We start from the raw sequence: 14,431 nt of genomic DNA, 5'->3' as shown, positions 1-14,431 counted from the left end.
TCGGCAAAGGGAACGAACGTCGTTGTAAGATGACGGAGCTCTTTGCCGACTGCCTTTCTTAGCAGGTGGCAAAGGGCTCTTTGCCGACTGCCTTTCTTGGCAGATGGCAAAGGACTCTCATGAGATTCCAGCTTTGCCACCTGCTTTCCACGTGGCAGGTGGCAAAGCTGGAATAAGTAAAATTTTGGCTTGTTTTTTTATTTTGCATCACAAATATGATTATATAACTGGAATTCACATATATCACACAAATCCACATATATATCACACAAATCTACATATACATCACACATAAACCATAATAAATGAGTCCAACAAGTCCTCATCCAACAAATCATACTAATCGAGCATCCAACATGAAACATCCAACATGGTGGCAAAACAAACATCAAACGTCCTACAAAGTAGAAGAACCACATAGCCAGTCACGCGTCCTGTGACCCGTCGCCACCGTGGTGTGAAGAGCTCCCAGCTGGCCACAAAGGCCACAAGGATTGCATCGCCAAGAGTCTGAATCGAGCAATAGTAATGACATGTTATTAATTAAAATAAAAGGCATCACAAATGTTCGCTAGTTGCATTATGAAACAAAGGAGAACCATAAATTTTCAGCAGAAAGCATCATTATAGTCCAGCTACATCCAATTTAACTTGAGCCTTCTTTGTCATGGATAACAGTAGCTCCAAATTTGCCACAGATCATAGTAAAACATTTTGATGAGTAAACAGGGTGTCAGGGTCTTATATGGAGCTCTAAGTAGGTGGAATTTTAGATAATGGAGATAATTTGCAACCTTTGCACTAATCAGGGATGCACACAGCTAGTTATTCTTTAAAATTGTGTGCGCTAGGATTTGGACCAACAACTCCACCATGACACCAAAGGTACAATGCTATGTAAGTCTTATCAACCATTGTATACAATGATGTGTTGTATTGAAATCCAATCATATATAAGTGGAAAATATATATTTTATAAGTATTTAAGTATATTATAGTAATTTTAATAATAAATGGAATCTACAGTGGCATATAAATGGGTAGAAAACACTAAGAACAAGTTTCTGCATCATTACACTCTTAATAACTTCTCATTTACCTTGATGGAATTCATTGGCTGAACAGAACCATCAGTAGAAAGCCAGCTTCTGCAAGATGCTAATAGTACCTCCGCTGCCCCTTTCCAATGAATGTGAACCTCTGTATCTGACTGCAAATACACAAACAAAAGAGTAGTGGGGTAAGGCAATCTAAAAGGGAGTAGGAAAGATTCTCACCACACAGATATCGTCGCCATGACAAGCATTCAGGATAGAACTAATAGGCATATTTACATATAAAGAAGATCCAAACAGAGAAGGAAAGAAACCCCAATATTGTCAGGGTCAGAAGAAAATGTGGTAGATTATCCAAATGCACAGAACCAAGTGAAAATAATAGCAAAATTCAAATTTACACAGAACCAAGTTAGTTTTATGTTCGTTCAAAAAAAAGTATATAGTTTTATGTCCTTATTAGTTCCACTATAAAACAATTGATAATAGACATGATAATTTCTTGTTGGACAACAGATTATTTCATTCAGAATTTTTTAGTACATGGAATAAGCTTACCACTTTCAAAACCACACCACCACGCTTCTTCTCTGAACTGAATGGGAGAACATGAAGAACTGAAGATTTTGATCTCACATCCTTGAAGTCCATACCAATCTATACAGTTAAACTGTCAAATCAATAAAATAAATCGAAGTAGATAATGCAAAATAAATGAGTGTATACTGAGTATCAATTCAAATTTCACCATGCCTCGTTTTGGAAGTGTAACTAGTGGCTAAGATACTAGACTTCAGATCTGTGTACTAGCTGCTGCCTAGTGCTATCCTCATTTGACAGTGACTGTTTTGGTTCAGTAGATTGTTGGTACTCGACACTATTTTGTTCAATTCGGTGTTGAAATCTGTTCGTCCACAGAAGAGTTCTGTTCGTCCATATGTTTGTGTCCATGTATGTCTGAAACTGGTACTGAGATGGAACACCCTCTGATGTTGTGCGATTTCTGAAATGCAGGAGATAATGCAAAATAAATGAGTGTATACTGAGTATTACCATAAGGCCCCAAGAAAGAATCGCTTTTTCAATTGGTGAGCCAGTAACTTCCACATGTCCTCCATCCTAAAAATAGGGAACCATACTAACTTGGATTTGATTTGCCAAAAACTGGAGTATTATTATTAGATCCCAAATTAATTCAGTGCGCGGCCAGCCTAGCTAGCTGCATGCGATCGAGCTATTCGAGCATCGAATCGGCAAACAGCACGGCACCCCATCAACACTAGCAGACGCTCGCAGTATAGCAGCTCTAGTAATATGGAACTTAGCTTCGTCTAGTTAACCAAAACAAGAGTCCATGAATGATGACGATCCAATGCAAGGTAATCACACGGCACACGAACACGAGGAACAACAACACAACGTACCTCGAAACGCACTGTGACAGAGGGGTTCTCCCCCGACGCCCTGTAGATCCGGCAGCCACAAGGAGCGGATCCTCGAGGACTGGGGCGCGGCGCGGCGGGGCTGCCGGAGCGGCCGGACCGAAGCAGCCGGGCGGGCGGGCGGTCGGGCGACCGAAGCGGCTGGGGCCGGAGCGGCCGGACCGAAGCGGACCGAAGCGGCCGGATCGAAGCGGGCAGGCGGGCGGGCGGTCAACGGCAGGGGAGGAGGCGCGGGTGCGAGCGCAGGGCGCAGGGGAGGTGCGAGCGCAGGGCGCAGGGGAGGCGGCCGGGGCGCGGCCGACGGCGGGACTGGGGATATATAACTTTTTACCATCATTAAGTTTGGCACCTCTCCAAATACCAGCTTTAGAATGGTAAATACATTTTTACCACCAAAACTACACATTAGATACAAATATACCATATTTGCCTTTGTGGCAGTCCACATCAGCTGGCCAGCGTGGAAGACTAAGGGGAAAAGACCTCCCTGCCCTCCTATTTTGCTACGCAGATAACATTTAAACCATATGGCCTTCAGGTTCACAGATGATCACATTTAAACCATAATTAAAAATTCAGACCATAGTTCTAGCCATTTTACAACTAGTCTGGACATCACACATGCATGTTTTGTGCTACTTGTGCCCACAAATAGTTCACGGCCACACACAACTAGTTCAAGGCCATACACAAATTGTTCTGGACACACAAATTGTTTAGTGGACTGACCACACATGCATCAAAAGTTACAACTTTGTTCATTGCACAACCAAAATAGATCTCCCTAGTCTTGCTGAAAAGTGCAGTCACTTTTTGACATTCTTTGCTGGACTCTTCTTCTTCCTTGTAGCAAGGATCTTCCTCCTTGGTGTCATCTTTTTAGTAGGTGGTTCATGTGATGTTGTTGCTGTTTCATCCACCTCATTGCCTACTTGCAGGTCCCAACAAATATGCCTAACCAAAAATATGGGAGACACATTGTCATACGCAACAGTATGTTTTGGATAAATTTTTATTTGCAACTATGGCATACCTTCTAGCTGCAGGTGATGATGGTTGTGGTTGCTCAATCTGAAGTGGAGGTATGACTTGTATCTCCGCGGCTGCTGCAGCTTCAGCTGCTGCTGCAGCCTTTGCTGCTGCCTCCTCTGCCTCCCTTGCTGCCTGAATTGCAGCTTCTCTAGCCAGTGCTAACCTTGTTCTTGGTGTGTCGCCTCCAGTAGGGGTAGGGTCGACCTTGCTCTTCTTTCTTCCAGGTTTTGGGGCTGTTTTTTTTGTTCTTTTCCTACAAGGCATTTTGCTAGGGTCAATGTTTAACACTTATAACTAAATATTACAGTATAGGCAACTAATTACCTTTTCTTAGTACCACTTTTTGAACACTTCCAGCTTCCCTTCCTGTGGCCATATTCTAGACATTCAGGGCATCTAACCTGTCTTGTTGCTTTTCCACTTCTCTCAGAAGCAGCTAGTATCCTTTTCTTCCTCGGTTTGCCTGGCTCTCTCTTCTTCATTTGATTTGGTCGCAACAATTTGAATCCCTTGTCCACCTGTGGCCACTGTGTTCTATCTGTGATGCTAGGAATGATCCCATTATATGCAGCCTGGAACTTCTCAACTGAGTAGTAGTTGTGCACATACATGCCCATATTGGGTTGCCTCTGGGTTGTGATTAGAGCCAATGCATGAGGGCAAGGCTTCCCAGTCACTTGCCACTCTCTACAGGTACATATATGTTGTGTTGGATATACAACATGCCTCCTAACCTCTTCATCTTTGTAGATCTCAGTCACTTCTGCCTCCTCTTGGTACCCTTTAGTCACTTTTAGATGGTCCAAACCCTTTGAAGCTGCATTTAGCTGATGGATGATTGCAGGCAGAATTCCAGGAGGCAATGCTCTAGCTATTTTCCTCCTTTTTGCAAAAAGAATGAGTGTCTGCTCCCTAATTGCATCAGCCAAGCAGTGAACAGGTAGATCTTTGTGCTCCTTGATCCAAGAATTCCATGACTCAGCCAAATTATTGTTGATGTAATCACATTTTATTTCTGAACTGAACTTGCTTCTTGCCCATAGTAGCTTGTGATTTTTGTTGAGCCAATCAATAGCTTCAGGGCTAGCATCTGCTACCTTCTCAAAGAAATACTTGTACTTGTGTGGTGTATATGCTCTAGCTGCTGACCACATGTTCTTGGCATAAACTTCTCCACGGTAGGACTTCTTCATGTTTTCCATCAAATGCCTGAAGCACTCCCTCTGTTCACAATTTGGAAAAATCTTGGCAACTGCAGCTTCAAGGCCCTTGCAAGCATCAGTGCAAACAGCTAAGTTCTCCATAGGTCCTATTGCCTTTCTCAGTTGCTCCATAAACCATGTCCAGTTGTCCTTAGTCTCAGAGTCAAAAAGTCCAAAAGCCAAAGGGTACATCCAATTATGTCCATCCAAGGCTTGAGCTGCAGGCAACTGTCCATTCCAAAGTCCATTCAAATGTGTTGAGTCTATACTTATGTAGGGTCTGCAACCATTTCTGAAACCATCAATTGCAGCCTTGAAACAACAGAAAAACCTTTTGAAATGAACCTTATCATCCACAGTCTCTGTATCTATCTCTAATATACTTCCAGGTGATCTCATCTCAACCTCTGCCTTGAATCTGTACAACCAATCAAATGAATCATCAAAATTCCCAAAAAGCTTGTCATATGCCCTTTTTTACCATACAGTACAGTCTGATAGTTGATGTCAATGCTATACTTGTCTTGGAGGGCTTCCTGTAATTCTCTGACACCCATGCTAGGCTTTTTCTTGAGTAGGGGAATAGCCCTCTCTGCCACCCAAGCCTGAGAAGCCATTGTATTACCAGGGACTCTAGATGTAGAAGGACAAGTGTGTTTGCCGTTATTTATCTGCACCTGCAAAATGACAAAAAAAGCCTACATAGGTAAATAGGGAAAAAAAAGCTTGCATAAGTAAAAAGAGACACAAAACGATTGCATAAGTGCAAAAAGATTCAAAACAAGAAATTATACCCTGACACTCTTATCATGTTGTGTCTTAGCTCTAAGAAACCAAGGGCATCCAGCAGCAGCACAGTGTACCCTGTACCTTTTCTTGTCAGAATGAGCAGTACCAAGTTCAAACTTCTCTACTATGGCATATTGTTTCACTGCTAGCCTCAGATCTTTCATGGAAGGATAAGTAATTCCCACAGACAAATCGGGATTAGCCCTGTCCCAATGAATCAAAGGCTCCTCTGGTACATTGTCATCCACTGGGACAGCTGCTTCATTCATATCTTGTTGCATTTCAGCTGTTATTACAGGGATAGGTATGGCTGCATCTTCTGCACTCTCATCCCATGCCCTAAATCCCATTGCCTCATATAATATATCTTCATCAACAGCTGCAGTAGCATCACCATCATTATTTTCATCTTGATGTATGATCAGATCGTCCCAATCAACCGGCTCTGGTACATCAGGAGGCATAGATGGGGGTGGTGAAGTATATGTATCACCTGTACCCTATGCAATATCAGGTGAATTAAAACCACTACCACCTAAAATTCCAGGAACTCCACTGCCTTCACCAGTAGTGACACCAGAAGGTCCACCAGATCCCCATCTATGAGAAGAAGTAGCATTACCAGAGAATGCAGATTTACTGACAACATTTACTTCAAGAAAAGCAACCCTTTGTGCCCTGCAATCCTTTATAATTTGCTGAAAATGCTCATCCCTTCTCACACTCCATTTAGAACCACTATCACTGTCAATTACCCAAACTGATAGTTTTTGTGTTGGCCCCCATATAATTTTTGTGGCCATGTCATCAGCAAATTTCTGAAGAGTATACTGCCCAGTTATATCCAGCCACAACTCATACTCTGAATTAGACATCTCTACTAGCCCATACTCACCATCAGCAACATAAGAACCCACAGAAACAACTAATTTAAACGCGTTGTCATGATCAATCCTAACATAGTGCATTAATAGGAAATAAATCAACAAGTTAGAGGAGATTGACCATGTCAGACTGTAGTAGGAGAGACTGATTCAACTTACCAAAAGGGACAGCCACTCGAATCCATTGTTTCTTGTCCTCAAAACTGATAGAACAACAACCTACGAAGGGGAGAATGACATAAATCAAACCAGATCGACGAACCCTAACCCTAAACTAGTAGAGATAGCCGTGCAGTACCTTTACTCCATTCCAGGCGACCGTTGCGGACAGCCGTGGGGCTCAGGACCAGGCGGAGGGGGAGGGGCAGGCGCGTGGTGACGTCCTGGCGACCGGCGGCGGCGCGGCGGCGCCCAGGCCCCAGGGTCGCGGGCGGTGGAACGAGGGGCGCGGGGGAGGGCGCGGTCGCGAGCGACGGTTTCGGACCGAGGGGCGCGGTCGCGACTCGCGAGCGCGACGGAAGATATCCGATGCGTAGCCGAAATAGAAGGAGGGCAGGGAGGTCTTTTCCCCTTCGTCTTCCACGCTGGCCAGCTGATGTGGACTGCCACAAAGGCAAATATGGTATATTTGTATCCAATGTGTAGTTTTGGTGGTAAAAATGTATTTACCATTCTAAAGCTGGTATTTGGAGAGGTGCCAAACTTAATGTTGGTAAAAAGTTATATGTCCCGCGGGACTGCGGCGGCGGCGCTGCGCTGCGTGCGGGCCGGAGTCGCGCTCGATGCGGGCGTGGGGCGCGCTGGATGCGGCGTTGCGCTGCGTGTATTTTTTTTTACAAAATAAAAGGTCGGCATGGATATGGGCTGGGCTTTTAGGTTAAAGTCCTTTGCCGACTGCTACTAGGCAAGGCAGTCGGCAAAGGCACGATATATTTTAATTACAAAAACCTTTTGCCGACCGCCTAAAATTAGAGGAGTCGGCAAACCTTTTTTTTCCAATTTATTTGCAGCCTCAACTTGCTTAAAATTTTTTGAAATTTTTATTATAGACTCCAGATTTGATAAAATGACATCTAAAAAAGTTTTGTGATTTTTTGACTCCTTTTGCTATATTTCATTAATTAATTTCTTTAAATTGATTTTCCCGCTACATAATTCTACTTTGAACTGGAGGTGCATAAAATAATAAAACCTAGGCATTCGAAAAATGATATTCATGTCGAATAATGTATTTTTAGACCATATTCAAAAACTGACCCAAAATTTTGAAGTCCTTGTCCACAGAACATGATCATCCAATTGCGGTACAAGTGATTTTTTAATTATATAAAACTCAATCGAAATCAGAAAATTACGAAACTTGTTGAGGTGTCATGTTATCACATGGGGAGCCTATGATAAAAATTTGAAAATTTTTGGAGCAAACTGTGATGTTAGATGTACAAAACCCAAACACTTCAATATATGATCATATGTGATCATATTGGAAATGTTTGGATTTTGTTCATCTGATACTGTAACTTACTCTAAACTTTCTTAAATTTTTTTTATAGCTTCCACATGTGATAACATTAAACCTCAAAAAGTTTTGTGATTTTTTGACTCTTTTTGCTATATTTCATTAATTAATTTCTTTAAATTGATTTTTCCGCTATATAATTCTACTTTGAACTGCAGGTACATAAAATAATGAAACCTAGGCATTCGAAAAATGATATTCATGTCGAATAATGTATTTTTAGACCATATCCAAAAACTGACCCAAAATTTTGAAGTCCTTGTCCACATAACATGATCATCCAAATGCGGTACAAGTGATTTTTAATTATATAAAACTCAATCGAAATCAGAAAATTACGAAACTTATTGAGGTGTCATGTTATCACATGAGGAGCCTATGATAAATATTTGAAAAAATTTGGAGCAAGTTGTGATGTCAGATGTACAAAACCCAAACACTTGCGCATGTGATCACATGTGATCATATTGGAAATGTCTGGGTTTTATTCATCTGATACTGCAACTTGCTCCAAACTTTCTCAATTTTTTTTGTAGCTTCCACATGTGATAACATGACACCTCGTCAAGTTTCGTAATTTTCCGACTTTGTTTGAATTTTATATAATTAAAAATCACCTCTAACACACGTGGATGGTCATGTTCCGTGGATAAAGACATCAAAATTTTGGGTGAGTTTCGGGAAACGACCTTAAAATAGACTCTCCAACATGAATATCATTTTTCGAATGGCTAAGTTTCATTATTTGATGCATCTGCAGTTCAAAGTAGGATTCTGTGGTGGAAAATACAATTAAAAGAAATTAATTTACAAAATATAGCAAAAAAGGGTCATAAAATCACGAAAGTTTATAAGGTTCACTCTTATTGTATGTGGAGGCTATGAAAAAAGTTTGAGAAAGTTTGGAGCAAGTGACGACATCGAATGTCTAAAACCTGAATTCAAATTTCAAAAATAAAAAATTTTATCTTTGCCGACTACCTAACGGCTTGGCAGGTGGCAAAGGGGACGGAGGTGGGTGCCGTCAGCTGCCCGTCACCTTTGCCACCAGCTTTTCTTTGCCATCTGCCAGGCAGCCACCTTTGCCACCTGCCTTTCTTTGCCACCTGCTAGGCAGTCGGCAAAGGACGTCTTTGCCGACTGCCTTTCTTTGCCACCTGCCAGAATAGTTGGACAGTCGGCAAAGAATCCTTTGCCGACTGCTTTTAGAAGCAGTCGGCAAAGAGAATGTTTGCCGACTGCCCTGTCTTTGGCAGGTGGCAAAGTCTTTTAGCAGTCGGCAAAGCCCAGTTTTCCTGTAGTGTGTGCTCGTTCCTTTGAGGCAAGAGAGAGTGCACTTATTCATTCATTAATCTACATAACTGATGTGTTTGGCTACACAATGGGGGATGCTCGCTACACGGACTACCTCATTTTTCAAAGTCATAGAGACTAGTAAGCGCTGTGTGAGGATAGTTGGTTGTGTTCATCAGTACTGATAAGATACTTTGATTTGTTAATATTTGAGCAAGTGATGTAAGAGACTAAGTAATGACTAGACCTTGGTTTGCAAGAACTTCATTATGTATCTATCTATATATTAAGTTATTTTGTCCTTTGTGGTTATTATATATATATATATATATATATATATATATATATATATATATAATTTCCCTATATATATATATATATAATGTTTTATACCATGTGAGAATTGTTTGCAGTGTGTGAGAAGTAAGAATTTTCGAGTATGGAATTGGACCTGCACTCAACAATTTACTGCCGGGTGTGCATTGATCATTAAGTAGCGTCATGAGTATCACCGTCGGATCATGGCCTAAGCCAGCCGGCAGTGAACTCACCGTATCACCAGTTTTAAGACCAATGTCCGGCTACAAATATCACTGTGCTCCGAACCGGCAGTGATCTAGGCCTTGTTTAGTTCCAAAATATTTTGCAACATCGACGCTGTAGCTTTTTCGTTTGTATTTGACAAATATTGTCCAATTATGGACTAACTAGGCTCAAAAGATTCGTCTCGTCAATTTCGACCAAACTGTGTAATTAGTTTTTATTTTTGTCTATATTTAACATTTCATGCATGTGTCTAAAGATTCGATGTGACGGGAAATCTGAAAAATTTTGTAAAATTTTTTGGGAACTAAACAAGGCCCTATACATACCATTGCTGAATCAGCCACCTGGCAATGGTAGACCACCCCGGCCCATCACTGCCGGTCATCCTTTGCCAGTGCGGATTTCAGGATTGATGAGGGCTTCTAAGTCGGTAGTGATTATCAGATTTGTAGTGGGAGCTATAGATCCATGTTTTGAAGGATCATTGGTGGAGAGTTTGTTTGGCTAGAAAATCTGAGAGTGAAGTTGTTTTTCGAGATCTTGAGCTGTTACTGTTAGGAAGTGTCTCACACATTGCCTTAAGTGTGCCCTCTTTGTTTCATGGATTCCGTCATTCCGAATGACAAAAATATTTATTTCAGGAGAGCAAGCATATGTATTCCAGGGTATCTAGAACATAGGCCCTTATTATTAATGTTATCTTTGAACACAGGTGTTAAGGGGTATATCTTGAACCTTTTGGGCCTACCCAAGATCATGATGGTTCATATCACCTAACGCACAGTAGCAACATGCTTGAAGTTGGCACCTTCTCTAGCTTCACATCTCAGGAACAGACTGGATCTTCTCTCTCCCATCGACCTTATTCGCCTATAGGGCGCCGTTTTTCTGGACCCCTGTCTGGAACTTGTTTCCACACACCTATATTAGTAATATGATCAGGCTATTACTGCTTCAACTGCTTTTATCGATGCTTTGATTTGACCATATCTGATATGTCTCTCTTAATCACATATCAATTTGACGTATATTTCATCTCTCTGCAGTCAATTAATTTGGCCATTCAGCTATGAAACTAATAGCACAGCAAGCGCTAGTGTACGAATTAGTTAATATTAATCTGTTCCTTGAAGGACATTTGAGATGGCATTTGTATTAAGTGATCTACATGTATCATCAACTAGTGTTGTGTGGCCAAATCTTCCAAATAAGAAAGGGTACAGCTAGCGCCTGGACATTTGGATGGATGCAGCATTCAGACCCTGTTTATTATCTTACTACTCCTCCCTGCACGTCACCACCTCTGATCCCGCCTTGGCCGCTGTCTACTTTGCCAGCGACCTCACCACCGGCGACCCACCCCCACCACTCCTTCCCTGTCCTTCCTAATCTAAATCCCGACGACTTATCCTCCCTGCCGCAGTTGGTTACCTCACCAGCGACCTCACCAGGCCCCTGGACCTCACCACTGGTCTCCCACACCCGCCACTCTTTTCCTGCCCTTTCTAATCCCAATCCCAGCAACTTAGCTCCTCCTCTCTGTCTGCCACCACCTCCAACGGTCCAACCCCACCATGGCCGCCGGTTACTTCGACGGCAACCTCACTGTCGGCCACCCACCTCTCGGTGAATTTTCGGAAATTAAAGCACAAAATTCGTTTCGGACCTAACCGAAATGGACGAATTAGCTGAAATTCGGAGTATCTCGATCGAATCCCAGATCCTTGCACCGCTGACTGCTCATTCCATAATCCGACCTAATTAAGCTGTTGTCGCCCCCGCGCCGTGGTAAGGTGTACATGTTTGGAAAACATTTTCTCTGTATCTCAACAATCAATGATGCTCTCCATCCCTAACCTTCGCCCTTCTCTCCTACGCTTTCTCCCTACATCCAATAACCGACCCTCATCTCCGTGTCTGGAATCTCCTTGTGCCACTTGGCCCACTGCCCTTGTGGGTAAGAATAAGAACCCCACAACCATACCCCAATCATACCCGGAGTCCTATCCTAAATAGCATTGTGGATAATAAAGAATATATATTTCAAATGATTGTGGTATTACAATATTTTACAGTTAAAAACTTCAGATTTTTCGAATTGTATGGCAGTTTTTTCTTGATTCTACTTGATTTCAGAGTTAAAGGTTGAAAAGACCCCAACATGAGCAGCAGCAAACTATACACAGTTTACTCTACTCTACTCGGTTGGGCTTCCAGGAATGTAGTTGTCCCGTGCGTGTTGAAGTCTCAAGAAGCTGTCCTGTTGTTGCCTCTGTATCGGATGGAGTAGTGCACGAAGTGCAACAGGTTTACCATGCTCAGAGCAGCCATCATCCAGAAGAAATAGTCCAGGTGACCCTCGTTCAAGTCGTCGGGGATCCACCCGGGCTCCACGCCGCGCGCCGTCGTCGTCGCCGCGACAGCGCTGAGCACAGCCGAGTTGAAGTAGCTCCCGGCCGCCATGGAGAGCTGCGCGAACGCGTTGCCGAGGCTCTTCATCCCGTCCGGCGACTGGTCGTAGAAGAACTCGAGGATGCCGATGGTGGCGAACACTTCCGCCGCGCCGAGCACGGCGAACACCGGTGCCTGCCACAAGATGTTCATCGCAGGCATGTCGGCCTGCGCGAGGACCAGTCGCCTCGCCTCAAGCAGCGCCGCGTACACCATGGCGATCACGGACAGTGCGAGGCCGACGCCGAGCCGCTGCAGCTGTGACAGGCCGCGGTCGTTGCCGGTGACACGCCGGGCCAGCGGCACCAGCACGGCGTCGTAGACGGGGATGCAGACCATGACGCTGATTACTTCGAAAGTTGCCAGGGACGCCGGAGGAAAGGTGAATGGGCCAACGCGGTCGTCCATGGCCGCCCCCTGCTCGATGAATGTCGATGACATCTGCGATGTGACGGCGAAGAAGAGCACCATGGTTGCCCAGACCGGCAACATCCGGAGCAGCATCTTCAGCTCCTCCACCTGGGACACCGTGCACAGTCTCCATGGGCTCGACGGTGCTGCTGTGCCCTTCTCGCCAGTCCAGGGCAATATTATGGCAGCCTTGTCAAAGAATCTGGAGAGCAGATGTACGTAAGTAAATCATGTGAAATTTCAGTGAATTTTTCATTACTGAAACTCGCAGCAAGTGAGCAACTTTGAGGTGAAAATTAAAACAATAACTGGACACGAATACCTGAACTGTCTGGCAGCCTCAGTCTTGAAATTGGGCTCGGCTGGAAAAAACGTATCATGGTGCAGGGCTGACGTATCCTCAGGCAACTGGAGATGACAGTTCCTCACAGCTGCAACCACCACCTGGGCTACCCTTGTCAAAGGACTCCCACTCAGTTTCTTGTACCTATACACCTTCCGACCGGCGACAAACGCCGCCAGGCCAAACACCATGAACACCATCGGCACGGCAAATCCGACTCCCCATCCAATGTTTTCTTGCACCCAGACGATCACAGTCCCTGACAGCAGTGAGCCAATGTTGATGGAAAAGTAGTACCAGTTGAAGAAGGAAGCCTTGGTCACCCGCTCCGTCATGTCGGTGCTGTCGAATTGCTCGGCCCCAAGGGATGACGTGCAGGGCTTAATGCCTCCGGAGCCTAGGACAACAAGGTAGAGCCCTAGGTATGCTGTGGCACCACGGATTCCACCGTTGTGTGGCGAATCATCCATGGCGTAGGGGAGGCATGCAGAAAGCGTCAGAGTGAGCATCCCCTGATCGACCATGCAAGCAGGACACAGCCATTGTTCAGACTTCCATGATGGAACATATGCATGGTTGAATGTCAAAAGATGGGTAATTCGTAGATGGGTGCAACTTACAACGGTGTAGACCAAGAGGAAGACTACTATCGTCTTGTATGCTCCCCAATATGTGTCGGCCAAGAAGGCTCCGATAAGAGGTGTGAGGAAGCAACTGCCAATCCAGGTAGAGACATCCCTCGCGGCATCCACATTGCGCTCGTGGAGCTCACTCATGAGATAGGTGATTAGGTTCTTTGATATAGCGAAAAATGCCAGGGATTCCGTGAACTCGGTACCTAGTAGCACATTTTCAAGACTGAATAGGTAAAAAATCTACTTGTTTGGGTAGTAATTTCAGTTTTGGTGTGTCGTAGTAAGAACTTCATTGCAGGCAGAACCTACCTAAAATAATGAAGCATGCTCTCCAATTCCCGATGCGCTGCTTCAAAGCAGGCTGATCGTTAACGTCAAGCGTTCCGTCGCTAGTATATTGTGAAGCTTCATCCTGAATGATGACAATAATGGAAGAAGACAGTAAAACTGGAAGAGCTAAAGTTAAATGTAACGCTTCTAGCATAGAAAGTAGTACTACTTTCGCTAAATAACTACTGCATATATTTCAGGGAAAAAAGAATTCATTTTCTTCCATATATTTTTTTTTGTGAACTAAAGTTCAATGTGCATTATGAAAAGAAACATTTTACGTTGTGCACTTTGGAAAAAGATCAAAAAGGAATATCACCTCTGGAGATAGGTAATGAATCAGTGGCATCTCCTCATCTGCTGCTTCCATGGCTTGAGGAATGTTGTTGAAAGGATATGGATCCTTGCACACCTGCTTCTCCGAAGGACTTCCTATAAATAATGGTCCATCTGCGCGCAGCCAGCTGGACAAACGTGCTGTCATCTTCAGACAAATCGT

General features: G+C 43.7%; 3 protein-coding genes across 6 annotated transcripts; all 3 read right to left on the bottom strand.

The window, feature by feature from the left end:
- Positions 201-2,766, bottom strand: LOC110434707 (calcium-transporting ATPase 8, plasma membrane-type-like). Of its 3 annotated transcripts, none has more exons than XM_021459399.1 (5): positions 2,480-2,766; positions 1,804-2,058; positions 1,614-1,712; positions 1,100-1,210; positions 201-510 (listed from the first exon to the last, which is right to left on the bottom strand). In XM_021459399.1, the coding sequence occupies exons 2-5, from the start codon at positions 1,804-1,806 to the stop codon at positions 340-342; spliced, it is 384 nt and encodes a 127-aa protein (XP_021315074.1). In that variant the 5' UTR covers positions 1,807-2,058; positions 2,480-2,766; the 3' UTR covers positions 201-339. The 3 variants fall into 3 exon arrangements, with proteins under 3 accessions (XP_021315074.1, XP_021315080.1, XP_021315082.1); XM_021459405.1 differs by lacking the exon at positions 1,804-2,058 and adding an exon at positions 2,109-2,174 and having other exon boundaries at positions 2,480-2,765; XM_021459407.1 differs by lacking the exon at positions 1,804-2,058 and having other exon boundaries at positions 2,480-2,765.
- LOC8083629 lies at positions 3,009-6,889 on the bottom strand. 2 transcript variants are annotated; one of them, XM_021451455.1, is made up of 4 exons: positions 6,703-6,889; positions 6,564-6,623; positions 3,531-3,782; positions 3,009-3,451 (listed from the first exon to the last, which is right to left on the bottom strand). In XM_021451455.1, exons 2-4 carry the CDS (start codon positions 6,587-6,589, stop codon positions 3,304-3,306), a joined length of 426 nt encoding a protein of 141 aa, XP_021307130.1. In that variant the 5' UTR covers positions 6,590-6,623; positions 6,703-6,889; the 3' UTR covers positions 3,009-3,303. The 2 variants fall into 2 exon arrangements, with proteins under 2 accessions (XP_021307130.1, XP_021307129.1); XM_021451454.1 differs by lacking the exons at positions 6,564-6,623; positions 6,703-6,889 and adding an exon at positions 3,867-4,509 and having other exon boundaries at positions 3,010-3,451.
- On the bottom strand, positions 11,786-14,431 carry LOC8083627 (protein NRT1/ PTR FAMILY 8.3). The gene is made up of 5 exons (XM_002464766.2): positions 14,252-14,431; positions 13,912-14,014; positions 13,588-13,805; positions 12,947-13,479; positions 11,786-12,826 (listed from the first exon to the last, which is right to left on the bottom strand). The coding sequence occupies exons 1-5, from the start codon at positions 14,414-14,416 to the stop codon at positions 12,010-12,012; spliced, it is 1,836 nt and encodes a 611-aa protein (XP_002464811.2). The 5' UTR covers positions 14,417-14,431; the 3' UTR covers positions 11,786-12,009.

The sequence above is a fragment of the Sorghum bicolor genome, chromosome 1 (genome assembly GCF_000003195.3).
Source record: "Sorghum bicolor cultivar BTx623 chromosome 1, Sorghum_bicolor_NCBIv3, whole genome shotgun sequence".
NCBI lineage: Eukaryota > Viridiplantae > Streptophyta > Magnoliopsida > Poales > Poaceae > Sorghum > Sorghum bicolor.
This window is presented reverse-complemented; position numbering and strand designations above follow the sequence as displayed.